Genomic DNA, 23258 nt, shown 5'->3' with positions numbered 1-23258 from the left:
GAAAAACGAAATCTTCCGAATAATGCTCGAAACGTTCCGAGTGAATTTCCGGAACTTTACGAGAATACGCCCGAAACGTTTTCTAAATAAGGACATTTCAGAGATTTAAGAATAGAATCTTTCTGAAACTGGTACTGAAATAGAATCAACTAACCAAACCGCAAAGGAAGATGAATAAGTGGACGATTATAAATAAAAATCCAAGTTTCTATTTTTCTTTTTTTAGACTATTTTTAAAAGCCACATGTTATTACTGGGAGCTAGCTAGTGAAAAACGGAGCTTAGTTTCGTGGGAAACAATAGTCATAGCCTTACGTATACCGTATCTTACCGTAACCTTAACTTCGTATTGTGATTGGTTGAATTTATTGTACCGCCCCACCTCTTGTCTTCGATAGTCGCATTGTACAAATGTATTGCCTTTTGTTATTTTTGTGCTATGCTCTTATACACCGCAAAGTTCATATTTTTCGCGACCGTTCCTTTTGTTATAATAATTGTAATAATAATTTTAATATTTATTCCACCCATAATTCATATGCATTTTTTATTATTTATTGATTTTTTGTGTTTAATTATTTGATTTTATTCCCTTTCTCTATCGGTTTGGAATTGTTTAATTTCGTCGGTCGCAGAAGAGTTACAGCAACCGTTACAAGTAGATAATGTAAATTGTTACAAAAACTTCTAAAGGAACATGTTTGTGACTCGTGCTGAAAGGAAGTATAAACACATGTTGTAAACATCGATCGCTGCTACAGAATAAAACTCCACGACAACTTAATGGTAAACAGGTTGACACTAGCTGATTCTGATTGGTTCACAGTTTGACTGAGTGACACGTATCGTTACCTGATTGGAGAAAAGAGTCGCTTCCTATTTCGCTAGGCGCTGACGATAAATCTAACATATGGATCATCAATGCAACTCAAAGAACATTTGAAGCAGGATTCGATTGGACTCAGCAGACACAGGACAACGCATTCCATCGAGGATTTATCAGATCACAGATGTTTCCTCCAAAGGTAAGGCACGCTCACTCAAGACAGTTCGAATAATTGCTTGATGATTTGAAGGTTCTTTCTCTCCACAAATTTTATAACAAGCTAAATTACAATTCGATCTGTAAGTTTGCCAAGCCCATAATTAGATCAGCCCAGAGGATTTGTAGGGTCATCATCATTACATCATTATCATCTACAGAACTCTATGTATACTACAGTATGGCCAATTTTCTAATCCTGCTTTTTTCATTTTTGCAGTCACTCGTTCTCACTTTGGTAATAAGCATGTTGATATGCATGTGTGTGTGTCGACCAAGCATGGAAGCGAGGCCGAGAGCTTACCTTGATAACGCCTCAAGATTTCGTCGCAGTGGTGAAATAAACCCATGCGTTAAAAGTCGTAAGATTGACGCGAAAACAGGCATTAAGATAGCAGAGTGCTACGAGTCTTCGCCATTCGGGTGCACTCAGAACGTCTTTAAAACTGGAAGTACACTATGCAAACCTGTCGTAGGCAAAACAAGAAATGGAAACCATCAAACTATCATTGACTGCGTATGCGCATAACAAGAGATCGAGGCTGAAAATAACTATTACTGTTTCCATGGTGACAGTTTCCAAGGCAAAGATGATGCTGTATGGATAGACCCTTCTCAAAAGTATCGTGTATGCGAGGCTTACATGGAAATACAAAAGAAATCACACTTTGTCTCTATAGAATTTGTAGCATTACTTAAGTATTTCCATGTTAACCTTGCATTCAAGACAAGTTTAAGAAGGATTTTTTGACTTCCTTTTAATTGATAACTGTTTATTATAGTCTACTTATTTTTCACAGATAGTGAACAATTCTTTAGCCAAGAGATTAAACATGTTTTGATAGTTATTTGTATTGTGGATCATTAAAAATACCAAAATAACTTTGACACTGGCTTTTTTCTTGGTATTATATCGGCACATAATCACGTACATGCGCAGTAGCATGATCATCGTCATTTTAAAAGTCTATTCATTAGTGATACTTATCTTAGCGCTACTGAACGATATTACATTGCCTGAAAGACGCATAGGCGCATATTCCAGACTTGTTTTTTCTAAACATTCAAACTTCATTTGTCGGGGGAAACTTCTTTTTCAGTGGTAACCTTTTTTTTCTTGTTAAATAAATTAAGGACCATACCTCCAGACCCAGTGCTGAAGCGCAGTATGGCAGCGCGAAGCATTTACGGCTATGCCGGAGATTTCGACCCCGACACCGCTATCCTTGGATTTACAGACTAATCAGGAGGCTCGGCCGAAGCCTAATGGAGAGGTTAGTCGGCCCCTAGACCGTAGATGATTAACCCCTTTTTGTTTTAGCTTCGCACCAGTGTCCCAAGATGTGCAAAAGGGACAGCATGGTGGTCTTTAGCAAGGGGGGGTCCTACATGGACGCCAGAGACACGCCGGGGTAATGAGCCCCGCCCCCCATGTAGACCTACACACTACAGATTACTACAATAAACACTAATACAAAAAGATAATCAAAACATCATTTACATATAGAGTATCATCCTGGTCTACCTAGGATTATACTCATCAAAACACTTCATAGGTATATTCAAGCGAACACAACGTTTTCCCTTGCATAAACGTTACACAAGTACAAGTGAAAAGAAGACAAAGAAAACTATTTTTAGGCTGACCAGGTTATAACAGTAATATCCGGAGAAAACTTTCCCAAAACATTCCAGGATCTGTTGAAAAAACGCCTTGATTTTCGACTAACCGAACGTTTAGAGTAACAGAGCAGATGGATATTAAGTCGTTTCACAACCTTTGCTTTAACCACAGAGGCAACAGGGAGAGTACCTTCAAAGCAATACTTATTCCTAGCCAACCACACAAAGTACTTCAACAGATTAAGAAAATAGGAAAAAACAGGTGGAATAATCTGCCGTTCATGATTGTCATATCCAAATAGCATATGACGAGATTGAAGGGATGGCGACAAGGGAGTAACACGCAGAAATAAGGTCTGAGCCCATAGTAACAGTTCTTGCATGAGGTTACATTCAAAGAATAAATGAACTGGAGTTTCCAAAGGATGTCCACAAAAGCATGAAGGATCAGCAATGTTCATACCAAACTTGACAAGTCGATCACAGGTATAGAGCACTCCATGGCAAATCTTCCACGATAGATCACGAACTTGACGATCCAAAGGCATAATGTTCACTTGTGACCATGTGTCTGTCCAATAGAGCTCGCCAAAGATTGGGCGAAATTTCAGAACGCAATTAGGAAGCATAACATTCCTTTCAATGATATTTGAATAAACAGATTTTGTAGTAAGAGATGAGATAGACAATGCACTACCATCAGAGGACCGCAGAATAGCAAAAGTTTTCAATTGAACTGAGAAATGGCCACCGACGTATGCCCAAGCATCTAAAAGTGAGGCATAAAAATCCGGTAGTAAATAAGAAGGATAATATGCAGGATATGAAAGAACAGAACGTAAATCATCACCAAATACTTTCTCCACAAAAAAGGAGAAGAAAGCACACCATTTCGATGGGGACAGGGCCCACCGCTTTATCCACTGACAATGAAGTGCGCGCACCTTTGATTGTATATCAATTAAACCAAACCCACCTTGAGTGGTGGATTGGAAAAGGACGTTTTGTGACACCAAATGCTTTTTCCCCGACCAAAAAAAATCCAAAGTACACTTGGAAGCTTGCGCCAAGACCCAGTTTGGCATGGCTAGTACTGAGGCACAAAACAATAGACCTGCCATGCCAAGTGCATTCAGGACAAGAGCCTTACCAGAATAGGAAAGATTACGATGTTTCCAAGAATCTAGTACACTAGAAAGTTTGTTTAAGCGACCATCCCAATTTGGATGAGAGACATCATCATTTCCTAAACATGTGCCAAGACAAGGAATACTGTCTGAAGACCACTGCAAGTCAATGGGAGGATCACTACGACCTCTCCAAGAGCCTGCCCAAAGCCCTTTAGATTTCTCTTTATTAATCTTAGCCCCAGATGCCTTTTCATATTCCTCATAGATGGAGAAGACAGTGGATATTTCATCGTCATCCGTACATAACAGGGTCGTGTCATCAGCGTATTGGGAAATAAGTGCTGGTTCATAATCAGGGTGCGGAAGAACCAAACCTCTTAAATAGATTGACGCACGGATACGACACGCTAAAGATTCGGCAATCAGTACGTAAAGGGGCGCTGACAGTGGACAGCCTTGTCTTACACCCCTCGATAAATTTATAAAAGGTGTAAAGAAGCCATTTACCAATACCGAAGACTGAGGTCCAGTATAGAACAAGCGTACCCACGAGCAAAAGGAAGGTCCAGACCCCATGCCTTCAAGGACTCTGAGCATGTAGGACCATTCCACCCTGTCAAAAGCTTTTTCCTGATCCAAAGACAATAAGGCCAGAGGTGAATTAGTTATTTTGCCATATGTAACAGCATCTTGAAGAAGCCTGATGTTTTCACCAATAAATCTGCCAGGTACCGAACAGGTCTGGTCAGGAGATACAACATAAGCGATCACTTTTCGTAGACGGCCCGCGATTGAAGCTATCTTGTAGTCTGTACATAATAGGGAGATGGGACGCCAGTTTTTCATCAAAAATCTATCTCCCTTTTTATATGAGAGCGTTATAATCCCTCTCCTCTGAGAAACTGATAGTACACCACACCTAAAGGCATAATTAAGTACAGCTACCAGGTCCTTTCCAATGAGATCCCAAAACTTTAGATAAAATTATTTGGGAAGACCATCAAAACCAGGCGTTTTACCTGACGGCATCCCCTCAAGAGCCTCAAGACATTCCTTCATGGTCAAAGGACCCTCACACACATCTTTCACTTCTAAAGGAATTCTACGTTCCAAGTTAGAAATAAAATCATCTGCAATGGTTTCATCAGTTTCTTGTAAAGTGAATAAACTCTTGTAAAAAGAGAACCAAGCCTGCCTCAAATTCTCAGGATCAGAAACGTATTGATCATTGCTATCTAGAATAAGATCAATCATTTTGTTGGCCCTATTCTTCTTTCCCATACGGAAGAAAAAGGAAGTGGATCTCTCACCCTCTTCAGTCCATTTGGTACGAGCTCTTATTTCTGCCGCCTTGGCTGCCTCTCGATCAAACAATTCTAATTCATTGAGTACACTATGGTATTGATTTAGAACAGAGAGATCTCCCCCATCTACCAGAACTTTTAATGATCTTGCTTGAGCTTCCAAGGAATGCCTGGATGCCCGTCGTTTGAAAGATAACTTGGAACAAAACCTAGTGGTAATTTGTTGGATCTTTCTTTTACCTATATCCCACCAAACAAGCAATGACGTACATGACTCTTTCTGAGGTTGCCAGGACTTCCATAAGTCCCTTACGAGCTCCACGTATGCATCATTATCCAAAATACTAACATTGAGTTTCCAAAAATAAGGGCCTCTGGGTGGAACTTCAGGCAATATGAAATCAAGGAAAACAGCAGAGTGATCAGAATGCGGACAAGGTAAAATACTGCACTCAGAAACATGAGGAACAAAACGCAATGGAAGTCCGATCATATCAATGCGGGACGCAGCCATGCCATTAGTACTGATATAAGTAAATTCTTGGGTTCTAGGATGACAGTGCCTCCAAATGTCAATCAAGCGATTTTCATGGAATAAGATGGGAAGGACAGTAACACTGTCATAACTAGCAGGTAGTACAGAATTAAAGGATCGACGATCCAGAATAGGTGTAAAAACCGTATTGAAATCCCCTAAGAGGAGAATGTCAGACGTAGGATCAAGCCTATCATTTACTTGTGTCAAAAAACCATCTCTTTCAGGATTGTGATTGGGAGCATACAGGGAGACGATAGAAACTTTGCAAGAGTCATATTGGACATCTAAATAAGTGAAGCGGCCATTGATACCCGAGTACTGTTTAAGTACAGAAAAGGGAGAGGCACGCTTTAACAAAATTGCAGTACCACCAGAATGCTTTGTGTTGAAATCTCCAAAAGCTAGATAAGGAGAATTATCAAACCAATTATTGAGTTCTTGTTGTGAAATACAGTGAGTTTCTTGGATGCTCACAATATCAGGCGGGCGAGATAAGGAAGACAGCCAAAAAATAAATGTTGTTCTTTTCACATACTCTCGCAGACCATTTATGTTTATAGTGAGAGCCCTCATTTTAAACGAAAATCAACAAGTATTTATGATAGTTTCAATATTCTGAATAACTGCTTATTAATAAACCATCAATTTCAACATTTTCAATAATCATAACATTATTTGTAACATTATTCATATAACACATGACATTACGTAAACAATTCATACTTCAATACAAATCCTTCAATATATGATTAGAAATATAGATAACTATATAAATACGCAAGAAAAATTAGGGTTTCTTTTTAGAACGTTGAGTAATAACCTCCTTTGGATCCACAGATCTTTTGAGGTTACGTAAATTAGTAAAGCAAATGTCCATCCCTTCAGCAGGTTTTTCCTTCGTCGTGTTTTGTTTGACCATATGACTAAATGAAGGAGAGGACAAAGATGTTCCCAAGGAAATTGAAGAGTTAGAATCACACGACAGAGATAGTACTTCAACATTTTGAAGAGAATCCTGAGAAGAAGGATTAGGAAAAAGCGGTTGCGAAGAAATAACTTCTGAGGAGGAATCCTTTTGCAAAGAAGAACGCAAATCTGTAGGTTCCTGTACAACTTCAGTGATCACACCTGACTGAGATATATTTTCTGTCAACTCTTGAGACTCCTCTGGGAGAGAAAGAGCAGGATGTTGCGGAAAGTCCTGTCCTTCAGGACGATCTATAGCGTAACGAGGGGGTTCAATAAGATCCTTCGAGCAAGCATAAGAATGGTGACCTTGCGCACCACAGCGGTTGCAGACACCTTTTAGGGGACATCTTGTATTTGAATGTCCCCACCAGTTGCATGAGAAACAACATAATGGCTGACTACGGTATCTAATATGAGCAATAAACGGGTCCAAAAGAACACTCGTAGGAATATGCTCATTTAATGTCACAAAAAGCCGTCTATCTCCAGTTTCAAAGCCAAATTTGTCTAAATTTCTCACCACTTGATTTACGCTCCCATATTTTTCAAAGTATTCCTTGATGTCGTCATCCTCCACCTCACAAGGGAGGTTTGAAACCGTCACAACTTGTTGAGGTGATTCAACCCCATTGAAAAAGCAAAAACAGCCCCTAATATAGATTCCTTTCGTAAATAACTGTTCCCTTTGTCTATGAGATTCCTCCTTAAACGTTACTCTACAAGAATAACCTGTATTAGACACCTGAACACATTTTATGGCAGTACGCAATTCGTTTCCAAGAACTTTTCCAATGGCCGCAATAATTTCATCCCTAGTGAACGGCTGTCTAAGCTTCTGTAATTGACGTGGAAGCCCTAATTCTAATGTATTTGACCTATGTACAGAGAACATATTTGACCAAAAAATAATATACCAAAAATATTAATAATCAGTGCCCTTGAAGGAAATATTCCTAGGTTGTCGAAGTAGGACAAACCTAGGGAATAATCCAACAGGGGGAGGAGGATACAACTCCAGCTCTTGACTTCAGAAATCTTGATTCTTGAGTCTTGATAATCTTGAGCCTTGAATCTTGAACTGTGAATCTCAGATCTTGGACTTGAATTTCTACACCGACTTGTAAAGAAAAACTTCACCAACTATCGGCAATCGTGAGCTTACTTGCAAAAGATGATTAACCCCTTGCTATGACCAGCATACCCAAGATGTCGCCTGTATCGCATAATGAGTTAGCTCTCATTGTCATTCCTTTCCATGTGGGATGCTTTTTTTTAAAAAAAAAATATTTACACGCCAACTATGGAGAAATAAGAAAAATAAGTGTCCTATTTTCTCATTTTTTTAAAGACCTTGTTGACATAAAGAAGGCATCATAAAAATGTTCGGGGAAAATAAAGATAGTACTTCATACAAATTACGTAATCATTGAATCTCCGAGACACGTCATAAAACCATGTTGCTAATACGCATGCGTAATGAACGTGTTCCACTGTCCTGCCCACACACAGTCTCCAGCTGTGTCCACAGTTATCGTTACATTCAGATAAACTTGGAATCTTAATAATGAATTAGACGTTTTAAAATCATTGATACGTATAAGAAGGTCGGAAGCAGACTAACGAAGATGTCCTACGAGAGAACGTTTGTCGTCTTGTTGTGTGTATCTCTGGTTTGTTCTTGTAGAGGAAGCTCAGAGCATGAATTTGTTGGCGGGAAAAAGCACAACTTGCATGACGATAGGGTAGCGTTTTTAGGAGATGAGATGGCGAAGGAGTTTGAGACACTCACACCAGAGGAATCTAAGAGAAGACTGAGGTATATATCACTGAACAAAAAGATATCATTAAATCCTTAATAATAGTTTAAAAAGGTATCGATAACTCTGAAGAACAATTCAACCTCTGGGCCGGTCTAAGTCAGGGCATGGCTATCCTACAGATAGAACCCTGAAACAACCTCTGGGCTGATCTAATTCAGGTCACGGCTAACTCACAGATCAAACCCTGAAACAACCTCTGGGCTGATCTAAGTCAGGGCATGGCTAACTCACAGATTGAATCAGAATTTAGCGTATTAGGTTTTGCGGAGGGAGGAAAACCGGAGAACCTGGAGAAAACCCTTGAATCAAGGGAAAGACCTAACAGACTCTACTCATATGTAATAAAATCTGAAAAACGAAGTAAAAGAGTAAAAAAAGAAAACGATTTAGGTCAGCTAATGGAGTAAACATTTTATCCTTTAGTAATTGGTACATTTTTATGGAGTATTCCTTATATTATAAATTTAAAAAATAGTTTTTTTCTATCAAAAAATACTTTCAGGAAAGAAAAAAATAGAATATCAAAAAAGGACCGAATACAAATTTAAATTCTACTCGATTTATGAATAATTGATGTTTCTTTGTCGAGAAAAAGTGATTTTTTATTCGAGTCAAAATGATTTTAAGAACATTTTAAAACAATAGCTCAATAATGATAATAATGATTCTACTTAAGGCCCCGAAATAGGTTCAGTGTTTTGTAAACAAATCCAGTGTTTGATCGGCTCGAAGCTGTGCACACAACCAAGTCACGTGTGTTGAGATGAACGAGGTCACTGACCACCTGTTACGTTTGAAGGCGCACACCTGTCGTCATGGTAACACGCCGGTCAATACCGGCGGACTGGTTCGAGTTACGAATCAAATGAAAAATGTAAAAAGATAAAGATGAAAGATTTGACAGATGTGTGGTAAAATGAAACAACAGATATCACAAGTACGTTCCAGTAATTTAGAAAATGAGAAAGTTTTTAGATTCTCGGATAATAACAAGATGTTGTCAACAGACTTTATCACTATAGCAACTGATTATACCGTAAACTGCATTGATGAGTTCACATGATTGCGTGTAAAAACTATCAATGTTTTTGGGAATCAAGGTTGGTGCTATCGATCCCGTTTTCTTCCCTCCGCAACACCTAACATGCTAAAATCCGCTCGATATCTGTGAGCTAGAAGTACCTTGACTTTGGTCAGCCCAGAGGTCGTTTCTCAGTGGGCATCGATAAAATATGCGGAAGATTAGAGGCCTTGAGTAAGTAGAGTATTTGGATTTCGACTAACAGTTTTTGGGGCAGCTTTAAAAAGACACACGAACAATGAACATTTCATAATGGATAAAGTGTCTTGTTCTTTCAGGATGCTGGTTCCCAAAATTGATATCAACAAAGATGGCTTTGTGGAAGAGGCTGAGCTAGAGATCTGGGTACGACATAAGATGAAGAAATGGGAGGTAGAAGAAGATGTAGATGCGATCTACAGGGATCTGGACACTAATAATGACGATCAGGTCACGTGGCACGAGTACATGACAAGGACGTTTGGATTCCCTGAAGAAGGTGGTTTTAAATCACGTGATATACATAGTTAAATGATCACGTGATTCTATCGCCCAATCAATTATGACGATAGTGTGTCCTTTTCTTAATTATTTTACGTAGTTATCTATGTCTTTTGTTATCATAGCAACGGTTACCATGGTTACTAATGGTTCCTTTATGTTTCGTAGATTTGCACAAAAAATGGGAGAGAAAGGATCTCGAGAAATATGTGCAAGATGACAAAAGAAAATGGAAGTATGCTGACCAAGATAAGGACAGCAGGCTCACAAGACAAGAATATGAATATTTTCACCACCCCAAGGAACACGAGGTCATGATACCCTACGTTGCCATGGTGAGATATTTCTTATTCGCAAACTCTTAGTTTTCTTGGACTTACATTTATTCATTAATTCGATTGTTGGTTTATCTGTGATGTTGCAGAAAGTCATGCTTGAAGCTGATGCAGATCAAGATGGATTTTTATCGATGGAAGAGTATCTTGGTAGGTTCGTCTTTAATTCCTTCTTATAGTCGGTCTAACAGTCGGTCAGTCAGTCGGTCTAACAGTCGGTCAGTCAGTCGGTCAGTTAGTCGGTCTAACAGTTGGTCAGTCAGTCGTTTGGCCATTCTGTATGTGTCTAGTTATTAATTGATTATTATTCGTTATTTTATCATCAAAGCGTGGTTAGACATGCCTGAATTCCACATATTGGACAAACAAGACTTCAACAACATCCATGACCAAAACAAGGATGGGAAACTCGATCTGGTGAGGACATATCGTGACATGCAGGAAGGGGAGGGTAGGAATGATTATCTAACCAATGAATTTCGAGCGCTTTTGAGGAATCAACTCTCGCAAGGGTCCACTTTGATAACCAAACCAAACACACTAAATTCCAAATCCATCAATGAGTTAGCCATGCCCGGACCTAGATCAGCCCAGAGGTTGTTTCAGGGTGCAATCTGTGAGTTATCCATGCCCTGACTTAGATCAGCCCAGAGGTTGTTTCAGGGTTCAATCTGTGAGTTAGCTATGCCCGGACCTAGATCAGCCCAGAGGTTGTTTCAGGGTTCAATCTGTGAGTTAGCCATGCCCGGACCTAGATCAGCCCAGAGGTTGTTTCAGGGTTCAATCTGTGAGTTAGCTATGCCCGGACCTAGATCAGCCCAGAGGCTGTTTCAGGGTTCAATCTGTGAGTTAGCTATGCCCGGACCTAGATCAGCCAAGCGGTCGTTTCAGGATCCGATACAATTTCAAATTAGAAGATCTTCATTTAGCCTCATTAATCTTTGCAAAAGGTAAAGAACAGTACGCTCGATTTGTTTCTACAGAAAGAAGTGGAGGACTGGAGACGACCAAAGAACTTCAACAAAGCACAAGAAGAAGCACAACACTTGATAGAACATGCGGACCTAAACGCGGTAAGAAACTATCCAATCACTTGACTGTAACCATAGAGACAAGTGTTACCATAGAAACTAATGACAATGGACAGAACCTTAGTTACGATCACGACAGAAACCAATCGTCACGCGTTGTATCTATGGCAACCAATTGAAACTATAGTAACCCATCGTAACTATAGCAACCAATTCTAAGAGGTTTTTGATTGGATTGTTAGGATGGGAAGCTAGACGCTGAGGAGTTCGTTACGAGCAGCGAGTTCTTCGCCGGAAGTTACGCCACGCAGTTTGGGCAGACGCTACACGATGAGTTCTAGACACCAGGCCATCCCGACCAATTTAAAGAATCGACTACGCACTAGGTCTATTTAAACACTTTTTGAAAAATACAACAAACACGCATATCAATGGGTCAGTTTTGAAGCGTTGTCATGAAAACTTCAAAATGAAGTCACAAATGGTAATAAATAAGTATTGTCTGTTTGCTATTCTGTTTTTACATGAACATTTATCGTCACTTCAAAAAGTGTTCACAAGGAACAAAGGTTAAACTAAAGGACAAAGCGGAATAATAATAAAAAGGTCTCATTGCGCCTCACGATACAAAAACCTCATATAAAGAATAATACTATGAAATAATATGAAATATATATTGGGCGAAAAGTAGAAAGCAGAAAAATTGATTGATATATCTAATACTATTAAATATTAAAATACTATTAATACTATTACTGGTGAGCCACTTCTTAACTACTATGAAAGAGATCACTGATATAAAGAATAACGCGATGGCAAGGAATCCGTTTAGAATGCCTTGATATGTTAAAGCATTTCTCATACCAGTACATTATATTGTATCTATTCCATGTAAATTAGTATATTGGGTGAGTGAATAAACTGAACTGATTACAGAATTGTCTGTCGTCATCATCCTTGTTTTACGAGGGTAGCACTTAATAGGCAGTGGTTAAAAAACCTGTGACACTTGTTCCATGATCGAATTAAATTTTGATTAAATTTTTGATTATTTTTGCGGAGGGAGGAAAACCGGAGCGAACCCTGGACCAAAAACCCTCACGTGCTGCCTTATTGTAGATAAATGATTTTGAAGAATCATAACTTTTAGCGTTCCCGCCATGTTCCCATGACAATCATGACGTCTTCGTATTCGAAAATTTTTGGTTACGAAATGTTCTCCGTCCACGCTAATACGGCTAGCCGACATTTTCAAATTGTTCCACTCTGGAGACCGTATTCGAAAAAATTCGTTTTCGATGAAGAATTGTTCCGGATTCGCCCGGACTAGTGTGGACGGTAGGCCTAACCGAATAAATAAAAATTCGGACTCAAATTTATCCGGCATAGTGTGGCAGGGCCTGAGTCACACATTTTATTGTAGCTACACGCCCGCCATATTTACACTGTCTCTTTGAACATGCGTATTGCGTTCTTTCCTCGAAGAAAAGACAACAGAAAACCTTCCCCAGGGAATATCAACTAGAATAAAAAAGTCATGTAGTTATGGTCATGATTTTAATATTTCACTACAGCATTTCGTTGGGGCCAATGTACAAATTCCAGTCAGCCGATCAACGGACAGACAGACAGACAGTCAGACGGACAGTCAGACAGACAGACAGTGGAAAGCCACATCCGGTTATTTTCTATTTTATATGAAAATATCTTACATTATGATGATACGTCTATATACACTAATAGATTAATAATATATTGATAATATCAGATATTCATTACTAATCTATCTATCAATTGAAGATCAAAGTATCTATTATAATTGGATTATAATATTAGTTTTTCATATTGACTTGGGCCCTAGCAATAATCGATTAATCATTGATATCTATTAATAATTGCGCAACCTGTAATTCATACTTGCGTTTAATAATCACAGCAGAAATTAACAACCGATAGCAACATACTGCACGCTATAATCATCAATTATTTATTTATTTATCATTAGTACTTTTCTTTTTGTACCTCAGCTTTCTCTTTCTCTGAAAAAGAGCAAGACTGGTTCATGATATTAATCATTTACGCGATCATAATTGATTTCTTTAAATTTCATTTATGTGCATCAGGTCTTCTTCCAGAACTTCTCTGAGAAGACATGGTGACGGGAGTACTTATATGAATGGAACAACAGTATAAATTAGCTGTTCTGTCTTGAAGTACCATTTTATGAGCATTTCAAGTTGGATAAATGAGGATTTTCTGGAGATATGGAAGCCATAGTGAAAAAAATCCAAGGTTGGAGCGAGATATCAAGGAAAACAAAACTCACTAGAAAGTGTCTTAAAAGCCTAATTTTTAAAATTAATTCGGATGGAGAACTGAAAATGAAGGTAAAAATCTCTAGCAGTCACGTGACATTCACGTGGAAATCAGCAGACATTTCCAATGCAGTCAAGCTTTTCCATCACATGACATCAATAGTTTTCATGCAAAGGCTTGGTTACGCCCAGTTTTGTGAAACTCTACCAAAACATTTAAATCGCGTGCTCAAGAACCCTATATAGCCACGAATGTTCGATTATTTTTCAACACGGCTTCCAACCAATCTCGTACCCAGACCTCCACGCTTTCCAGGAATGAAACCGAGGAGCTCTTGGAACGAGATTTGCTTCCTCAAATCAATCATATAATGTTATTTACAATGTCTACGTGTAACTTGTCTGTACTCAAAATATTGAACATTTTATACAGTGCAATAATTCTACTAGCATGAATATATCTGGATTATTGGATTTGGAATTAAAGTCCTTAATTTATTAAGAACACGATGACGGATTGCTTATATACTCTAGAAAAACTACTGTATAATTATTCATGGCTTATAATTGGTTTATTAACGTCACGTGGTGTTGATTACGTCATAACCACGTTACATTTTATGTTCTTGCATATTAATGTCAGAAATTGTGACGTCATTTAATATAAACGTCATTTAACGTCATCAGTGAATCGATGACGTCACTGATAAATTGTCTCAAACAATTTTTACGAGTTGAATATGTTGCAGTCAAACCTGCTTTTTACATTGAATTTCTTTGTGCTTACTCCTTTCTGAGTTCAAATGCTTTATGACGTCATATACATACTTTTGAAGTTGAACACAACGTCATTCAAGATTCCTTGGTCATGACGTCATTCATCATTCCTTGACCTTATTGAATTCAAAATTACAAAGACTATGTTCTTTGTTCTGATTGGTTCATTTTGTGTCGGATCACCCAGCCAGTTGAAGACTGTCTTATCACCTCTTTCACAGTTTCTTTCATTCGTTTTTTTCAGCAGCTGTTGTGTTTTACAGACCAACCTTACGGCCTAGCTTGTCTTTACTGTTCTTTGGATAGGATGGTGTACGCTACTTCAGTCCAACCTGCTTCACGTTGATTTTCTTGATATTTTTCTGTGCTCCCTGCAAGAACATGATCAAGATGGTTAACCATACATGAGATACGTTTTCGAAAAAGATTTGTTCGTAATCGACCTCCTCGGCTCGCGCGAAATATTTTTTCCATTTCAGACCACGTGTCATTCCCTAGAGTATCATTTTTTGTTTAATGGTTGCGCATGAGAAGACAGATGAATATAGATACAACTTAAACCAAAAAATCCTGTTCTCAAGAGAATGACATGAACATTATGCCCAAGGTAAAGAGGATCTGACCCTGATGAAAGGGATAAAGGGTGCTGCTTCGACAACTATCACGTTGAATATTCTACACACAGTCAAGGCTAACGTACATCGATTCCCTTTTGAAGGCAATGAGACGATTTGTGCTAAGTATGTCAGTAACAGACTAAAAAACAATACTCTAGGGTGAGCTTGATAGAGAATGATAGAGATATGTGAAAATTATACACAGTATTAAATGAAGGTCTATATTATTGCAAGCTCAACTTTCGTCTAGCTTCGACATGCGAAGGCACGGCTACCTTTCAAGATGGCGCTGGGAACTGTGAAAGGGACTATTCGTGAAAGGTCTATTAACTTATTATAAAGAAAATTGATGGACTAACCTTTTGTATTATTCTACCTCTGTCAACGTAGGAACAGTAGGTCTCATTGACCGTCGTTTTTGATAGGCGTACGTGCCAGAAATACTATTCCTACCAACGTTTGCACTACCATTACTGGGAGGAGATGTCTGGCCGAATAGATGGCTTTCTCTTCGCACGGGTCTTCTTGGTCTTGATTCTGATACTTCATCTGTCACTACTACGCTGCAGTTTCTGTTTTCTTGGCAGCCACTGTCGCCGCTTCCTTTGGAGTCCCCGCTCATACCATTCTCCACTAAGGCGGGAGCTTTTAACGCATTAGGAGCTGCAACTAACACGCGTCTTCGCTTCTTGGGCAGCTTCAAGCGAGCCTGCGCGTGCGAGTAGTAAAGTGAGAAATTATTCACGATTACCGGAACCGGAAGTGCAATGGTCAGGACACCACAGACCGCGCATAGACTACCTATGAATTTTCCCGCGGGACTCTTTGGCGCCATGTCTCCATAGCCTACCGTTGTCATAGTAACGACCGCCCACCAAAATGAGGAAGGAATGTCTGTAAACTTAGTGTCTGGTTCGTCCTTCTCGCAGTAAAAAACTATACTTGCAAAAAGAACGACGCCCATTATTAGGATAAAAATGAGCAACAATAGTTCACGGATGCTCGCTTTCAGTGTATGTCCAAGTATCTGGAGGCCTGAGGAATGCCGGGATAGCTTGAAGATCCTGAAAATTCTGATCAATCTTACAATCATCAGAACTTCAAAATTTTCATTCTTGCGATATCCAACACTAATATAGAACGGAAGGATAGCGATAAAGTCGATCCAGTTCATAACCTTCTTAAAAAAGTCACATTTGTGAGGACAAAAAATGAATCGCACAAAGAGTTCTACGGTAAACCATGCTACGCACACTCCTTCCAAGATGAATAAGATGTTGACGTTTCGTTCTTCCTTAAAGGGTTCCATTGATTCCAGACAGAAGGTGACAACAGACAAGATTATCAAAGTTAACGATGTGTAGGCGATGACCTGCGAATAAATAACAAGTAATATATCTATTATATACCTTAGAAATACAGCCAATCAGAGCGCAGGAGAGCCACAAGTTACATATTAGTTAGTATTCTACTCTTTCTTCCCATATAATTCTATATCATGACACACAATGGGATATCCCTATCTCTTGTATTTTCTAGTGTAAACACAACTAAAGGCTCGTGTGCTTATGCTTGGCAAAGCCATTGTACAACTAGTGTGTCTAGATATTGTTGTTGGTTGTGGTGATGCAATACATCCTGCAACACCATCCAAGAATACAATACGTCCTGCAACACCATCCAAGAATACAATATATCCTGCAACACCATCCAAGAATACAATACATCCTACAACACCATCCAAGAATACAATACATCCTACAACACCATCCAAGAATACAATACATCCTACAACACCATCCAAGAATACAATACATCCTGCAACGCCATCCAAGAATACAAAGACTTTTTTTAGTAAAGTGAATTAATGACTTCACGTGAAATAGATATTAGACTAATACATATTAGTACACCCTAATTCCATTGTTTTCTTTTGTGTCTATTTGACTATTACACGTTGACTAGTATATTTTTTATTTCACGGGTTAAATGCTTTCACGCTAAAGATAACTAAAAACAACATTATTTCCAAAGAAATCCATTGCATTTGTAAGAGCAAAAATGTACCTAATCTGACATTAACGATTCCATAAAATCGCGATTTCGCATCTAAGGTGTTAAAAAATATGGTAAATTATATGGTTAGTGTCACACGTATCGACTTTCAAACGACCAATCAAGGTAAAGGAACATAACCGAATAGGTGGGTCAATATCATAACAGATCATGTCTCTATCCATTTTGACTTGAAAATTTTATATCCTTTAAAAAGTGTAGACAGAAAAATATTACAATGAACAATAATAACGAAGATCTTTGGCTTTTTTAAATACGTGCTTTGAAAACATTTTTGACTGGAATCCTGCATCAAAACGTGAATATAAAAAAGGATAAAACAAGATAAGTGGTGGAGATTAGACATTTGTTATCTGAACGCATAATAAACAGCAAGTTCCAAACAATACTAAATGTTCTGATGGATAACAAAAAACAAATATCGAAACGGGGAGCGAGTGAAAATCACACAAACGAATGAAATTCAACCTAAAAAAATCAAGAAAACTGCCATGAAATGACCAACCATTATTATGGTTACTTGTATGTAAATTTGCGGTTTTTGCGTTTATCATAAAAAAAAAAAAAAAGAATTTTATATAAAAAATAAACATAAAAAATTAAAGTTTAAAAGCTCAATTGACTGAATACTGTGGGTGGAAAACCATCTTTATGTTTTTCAAAAAATACGAGAGTGTCGAGCCTATTTTTTTCTTGTTCTCGCGGCTTTTGATGAAGAACGTGCTTTTCCTTTAATACCATAATTAATGACCGTATATATATGTATGAGAGTGTGCCAGTATTTTATCACAATTTTCAACAATATTTTTTTCTAGAATGTTAAAACGTTCGGGGCTAAAATACTCAGTTCTTTGAAACTAACTTTGTGTGAACAAATTGTGATAAATAAATGATATTTTGAAAAGATTTCTGCAGGCGCTGAATCATTAGTTACGTCATTATTATTCATCTATCGTGAGCGAAAGACAAGACTATCAATTCCAAGGTGAACAGATTAGCTTTATAAGGCTTGGATATTCCCTTTTGATCTAAAACATGAGGTGTGTTTTAGTGACTCGTACTAAAAGACCTTACTTAATTGTTGGCTTTTTAGCCCCGAGATTAAGAGAATCGTAATACATAATTTATAGGCACAGTAAAGATGGCCTTCCATTCTGCATAAATAACTATCACCAATGTACAATATCACTATCTTCAGCTTTTGCCTTCCTTTCCAGAAGTCGGTATATCTCATATATTACCTTCTACGCTAAATACTGAAACTAGAGTTATAATTTAAAAAGAAAATTTTCACGAATAAAATGGGGGGAAAAAGAGGAAATTTTCGAAACTAGACGAGTCAATTAGTCGAGAACCAGCATCATTCCGTGCCGTGTGTTGCTGGCTGTACCTACTAGCCTACTAGTGAATCGTTTATTGTCATTCTTTCTTTATCTTCACATAATAAAAAGATCCGCTGTGGATATTCTCGGGGACAACACAGAAAACTACTGAGAATACTCTAAACAACAACTCGTCGAGCGATGTTTGACGATATGGCGTACCTTAAAAAGTACGTGCGATTTATCAAATCAACCAACACCACCTTTAGACATTTTAAGACTTTTCGGCGGCCGAGAAATTCATTCATGTTTGGTCTAATTTATCTAACTCCCCTATCATTTCAACCCTGATAGATCTTCCCGAAACACTACTCCAAGGACCGTATATTAAATATTTACGACTGGTATTATGACATGAAAGTTTCTTGTTTTTTTTGTATTGCCTCACCGCCACAAATCGCTCAACTTGAACGCTCCGTCTCCCGACCTTGCAATTTTATTCCTTATTTTTTTAAACCTATTTGGCCTCTAAATCACACTAGAAAATACTGTTAACGAAATCGTCTCGTTTTCTTAATAAGATGCTAACACTTTCCGATGAAGGAAACGTGTTTGGTGAAAAGAACAGCCAAGATTGAGCAACTTGTGGTTTGGCGATAAGTTAGCGCGTTTCATTCCATTGATTTCGATGTTTTTTCAACAGCATTATATCAAAAACCGAATCAAATATTAAATAACCGAAAAATACTTACTTTGGCGAGCATGGAAGAGTGTGGTTCTTCCATCAGTGTCCATATTCTCGGCTGGTACTTCTCGTACCATGTTTTATCCGGCTCAGATTCGGCAGAGAAGTTGAATCCATACCTTCCAAGATCGGGTTCTTCGTCGTCATCGAACTCGTTTTGAAATTCAACTCCTTCAAACGCAGCTAACGTTGCTTGAGCGTCTCTATGTTGGCGATATGTCAACCAACAACATGATTCAACTTGCTGATCGTCTATCCCCCAAAATTCTAGTTCTTCCTCAAAAAGCGGCCCGCACACATCTAATGGACAATGTAATTTTCCCGTTCGATAATAGTTTAAGACATTGGAAAATACTCCAGGGTGGCGGTCGAAAAAATATTCTCCAGTAACAGCGTCATAATCGGCAGACCCTGTAGCGGCGTCGGAAAGCCATGATAAACGTGTATCGGGAATGTTTTTTAGGGTACTTCGGTAGGTTTCATGTAATACTCCTCCAACATTAATTGATACGCGGTCCCTGTTTCTTGGTGGCGGCGCTGTTTCATTATGAGGAGTCGATTGCTCGTTTTCATGATCGCTTACATTCCCTGAATCATCCTGTGGCGCTTTTGCTTCGTCGTCTTCGTCTTCGCCTCCTTCTTCTCGAATCACCGCGGCATTCGGAGACGTCACTTTGGAATCGCTCATTTTCAAAGCTGCTTTTCGCTCATCCGTGTTTAGAAAAAACGTTTTTCGCCGACTGGAAATAGCAGTGCAGTCTTCACACGTTTAAATGGCTTTTTAAATTTCTTTTTTATAGTTAGTTACAGATTTGTGGTTACGAGAAATCGATTCTCCCCCAAACAAACCAAACAAGAAGCTTTAGAAGTTGAGAACAGGTGAAAGGTGCTTAGATCAATAACTCTACGCTCCAATTCAATCCTGGATTTCTTGCTTCGTAGTCTTGAAAACATACGAAAATTCAACCCCTTACTTAATAATGCAGTTATGAGTGTCCTATGGAGTGTAAACAGTTATATTCCATCCAAAAAATGTGGCCATTTTGGGGCGATAAAACTTGTGAATTCAGACTTACTGTGAATATGTTAGTGATAGTTTGTCGTCGATGGCTTAGTGAGTGTTCCCCAATTTGCATACAAAGATGGGGAGATTTTAATTTAGAACTGTAAGTAAAGGATCCTTCGTATGAGACTCGTGTCAATCAAACGATTGTCTAACTCCATTACTGAGCATGCGTAGTAGCGTAGCAGCTGCTAAGCCGGCAGGTGCTGATGGAAGAGTACAAAATAACTGATTGACAAACTGTCTTGTTCGCCGCTTCTGAAATTAAGATTCGGGGGGTTGAGAATAATTTATGAGAAGTTTGACACAAAAAGCCTTGCTGGAGGAAGGAAGATTTAGAAAATGTATGATTCTTTCATTGATTTGATCCGACGAAGATGACGAAAACGACTTTCATTTTTTCCATTTGCGTTCCTTCTCATATCGAAGAAAAAAGCTCAAATGTAAAGCGGTAGAGAATTAATAATAAAGAAGAAAGAGAGCAGCAGCCATTTAACGGCGAATAACCAAGCGAAATATTAAATATAAGTGAGCGAGGGATTGATTGTTGTTTGCAAGCCATCGAGTTCTCTACGTAAACACAATGTTCAACTGAATTTAACTCTCTTTTTTTCAATTTCTCTTTCTCATTCACGCAACAAGGAACAAACTGAGATAATTTTTGAACAAGAACAAGTTCCCATTTAAAGTAGCAACCGCTATAGATTATTACAAAGCCTAATTTTACCAAAAACATGGATGAAGCTAGTTTATCGTGATTGAAATTTTATTCCAATGGAAGTTTAGAAATCTGGATATGCATAGACACTGAAGGCGATCTCAACAGCTCCGCGAAGACATAGAGAACCTTGGACTTAATCCATATAAAAGACTTATTTATTTCTATATAGACGCAAATGTACTCCATTAGCTACAAAATCTTTTATATCCTCGCAAAATGCTCCTCGTAAAAATTTCTTTTCGCGATGTTTTTTTCTCTGATACGAAAGGAACATGGTTTGGTATTAAATGCGATAAATAATTCATATCTGATGTGATTATACTCTCAGAACGAGTGTGTAACAGAAAACACACAGACGCTAAACAAAACACTTGGATAAAAGCGTCGCTTAGCAACGAATCCCTTATTAATAGAATTTGCTAATCGATATCAAATATTCTTCATAAAGAAGCTTTTCATGTTTACTTGTTTTTAAAGGACTTTTTTCGAGAAAAAAATACCAGCTAAATTGTTGTTTTTATCTTTTTTAAGTACACTGAACTAAAAGCTATGATTCTAGTTTTATAAGATTGTAACGAGGCAAAATTCAAATGTCGAAAACAAAGCTTGTTTAATTTCGCAAGCACTGAGTGAATAAATCGAAATTTCACTCTGATTTTTAACGAAGTTAGACTTTTTACCAGTTGAATCTTTATTATTGTTATCATATCATCGTGATAGAATTGCAGCGAATATCCGTATCAAGTTTCATATCATTTCATCATTTTTCCTCGGTCAATAACACATCAGTTTAAATCGCTTTTTACTTCTAAACAAATTCAAATATCAATATACATGGATCTGATGGATTACTAAATGTTTTAGACCCTCCTCCTATTATTCGCCAAGTATCTAATGAATTATTTAGCTCCAGCTTGTTCAGTTTTTGATAGTTTTATTTTCAAATGTGCAAATGGGTGTCGTTACGGAAATATTGTGGGTCAGTCTAAAAATGTTTGTAATCAATTGTCGAGATATAAAAGAAAATTAAAGTAAAATATTATAAATTTAAAAATTTTTTTAATAAAGATTGAATTAATAAAACAATGTTTGTTTGTTTTTGTTTGTTTGTTTCTGTTTTCTTTTGTTGTTGTTGTTGATGATTTGTTGATCCCCCCTCCCCCTCAAATTCCTGTGACCTGGCTTTGCTCCTGTCGTAAATTGTCAAGCGCTGAAAAACACTTATTAATAATGAACAAGAAGGTTGAATGACGACAGACTACTTAGACTTAAAAACAGACTGAAATAAACAGACAATAATCAGAGATGTCGACTGTCAAGTACAGGTCGCTTAATGTAAAACACTAAAATATTCAAATCTTGCTCTTTTTTATATTTCAATTTAATTCTAAAAAGGACTATTTTAATTTCTTATTTTGATATTGTTTACGTTGATATGGAGAATGCAGTGAGCGAAAAATAATTTTTTTCCTTCCATTCATTCATTCATTCATTTACTCATTTATTAATTAAGTCAACTATTCATCCAATCAATTATTTATGCATTCATATATTTATGGATTCTCTATTCATTTATTTTTCATTTTCTTTCTTATTTTATTCTTTCACTCACTCACTTACTCACTGACTCACTCACCCATCCCTCCATCCATCCATCCACTCATTAATTCTTTCATTCATCAATTCATAAAATCATTCATCCATTCCGTTTAGTTCTGTCCTCATTTCTTCAAGACATGACTGCTTCAGACTACTACGTCAGTAGCGATGATATTCAATACCCTGTATAAACACATAATCAAACAAAACTGACTTTTCTCCCAAGTCCTGTTACATGTGCCCTTGAAATCTTATCGCAATAAAGAGTTCTCCTGCGTGCTGACCAGCACATCCACTCATCCACACCATACTAATGCCCAAACTCTACACATTTTCTTAAAACGAGTAGAGTCTGGGTGTAAGGATTCCTACAAAAACTAGTAGATAGACGCTCGCAAAGCATCTTGGTTCCTGCAACTATCAAACGTGCGTAAAGTCATTCTCTCTATACACCGCCATGTTGAATAGAACGAAAAACGTCAAAAACAAAATTATCATTGGACGTAGTGTTTATGACGTCACGTATCAAGTGTCAAGACGAGGGATAATTATTTTCCAGTTTATCAGCCAGTGTTGTCTCAGTAGTAGAAAAGAAGTCCCTTATCACGTGACAGATTATTGATGACGTCATGTGTCACGTGTTATGGCGAGGCATCATTATTTTCCAGTT

At 37.8% G+C, this 23258-nt stretch overlaps 4 protein-coding genes across 4 annotated transcripts; 2 read left to right on the top strand and 2 right to left on the bottom strand.

The window, feature by feature from the left end:
* The first annotated feature begins 919 nt into the window (after positions 1 to 919).
* Positions 920 to 1930, top strand: LOC116286489 (uncharacterized). Its single transcript, XM_031693018.2, has 2 exons — positions 920 to 1025; positions 1263 to 1930. The coding sequence occupies exons 1-2, from the start codon at positions 1011 to 1013 to the stop codon at positions 1569 to 1571; spliced, it is 324 nt and encodes a 107-aa protein (XP_031548878.1). The 5' UTR covers positions 920 to 1010; the 3' UTR covers positions 1572 to 1930.
* Positions 1931 to 2679: 749 nt separating this feature from the next.
* On the bottom strand, positions 2680 to 4086 carry LOC148906113 (uncharacterized). The gene has a single exon (XM_089039395.1). It carries the CDS (start codon positions 3784 to 3786, stop codon positions 2680 to 2682), a length of 1107 nt encoding a protein of 368 aa, XP_088895521.1. The 5' UTR covers positions 3787 to 4086.
* Positions 4087 to 8158: 4072 nt separating this feature from the next.
* LOC116309056 (calumenin-A) lies at positions 8159 to 12291 on the top strand. The gene is made up of 7 exons (XM_031719594.2): positions 8159 to 8422; positions 9786 to 9985; positions 10156 to 10322; positions 10412 to 10472; positions 10651 to 10739; positions 11306 to 11395; positions 11596 to 12291. The coding sequence occupies exons 1-7, from the start codon at positions 8232 to 8234 to the stop codon at positions 11692 to 11694; spliced, it is 897 nt and encodes a 298-aa protein (XP_031575454.2). The 5' UTR covers positions 8159 to 8231; the 3' UTR covers positions 11695 to 12291.
* A 600-nt stretch (positions 12292 to 12891) lies between these two features.
* LOC116286430 (potassium voltage-gated channel protein Shaw) lies at positions 12892 to 20320 on the bottom strand. The gene is made up of 3 exons (XM_031692948.2): positions 19213 to 20320; positions 15422 to 16434; positions 12892 to 14816 (listed from the first exon to the last, which is right to left on the bottom strand). Exons 1-2 carry the CDS (start codon positions 19891 to 19893, stop codon positions 15430 to 15432), a joined length of 1686 nt encoding a protein of 561 aa, XP_031548808.1. The 5' UTR covers positions 19894 to 20320; the 3' UTR covers positions 12892 to 14816; positions 15422 to 15429.
* Between the last annotated feature and the right edge of the window lie 2938 nt (positions 20321 to 23258).

Source organism: Actinia tenebrosa, unplaced genomic scaffold, assembly GCF_029948245.1.
Source record: "Actinia tenebrosa isolate PJP-AT-01 unplaced genomic scaffold, QUT_ActTen_1.0 PGA_scaffold6__47_contigs__length_16458017, whole genome shotgun sequence".
Lineage (NCBI taxonomy): Eukaryota > Metazoa > Cnidaria > Anthozoa > Actiniaria > Actiniidae > Actinia > Actinia tenebrosa.
This window is presented reverse-complemented; position numbering and strand designations above follow the sequence as displayed.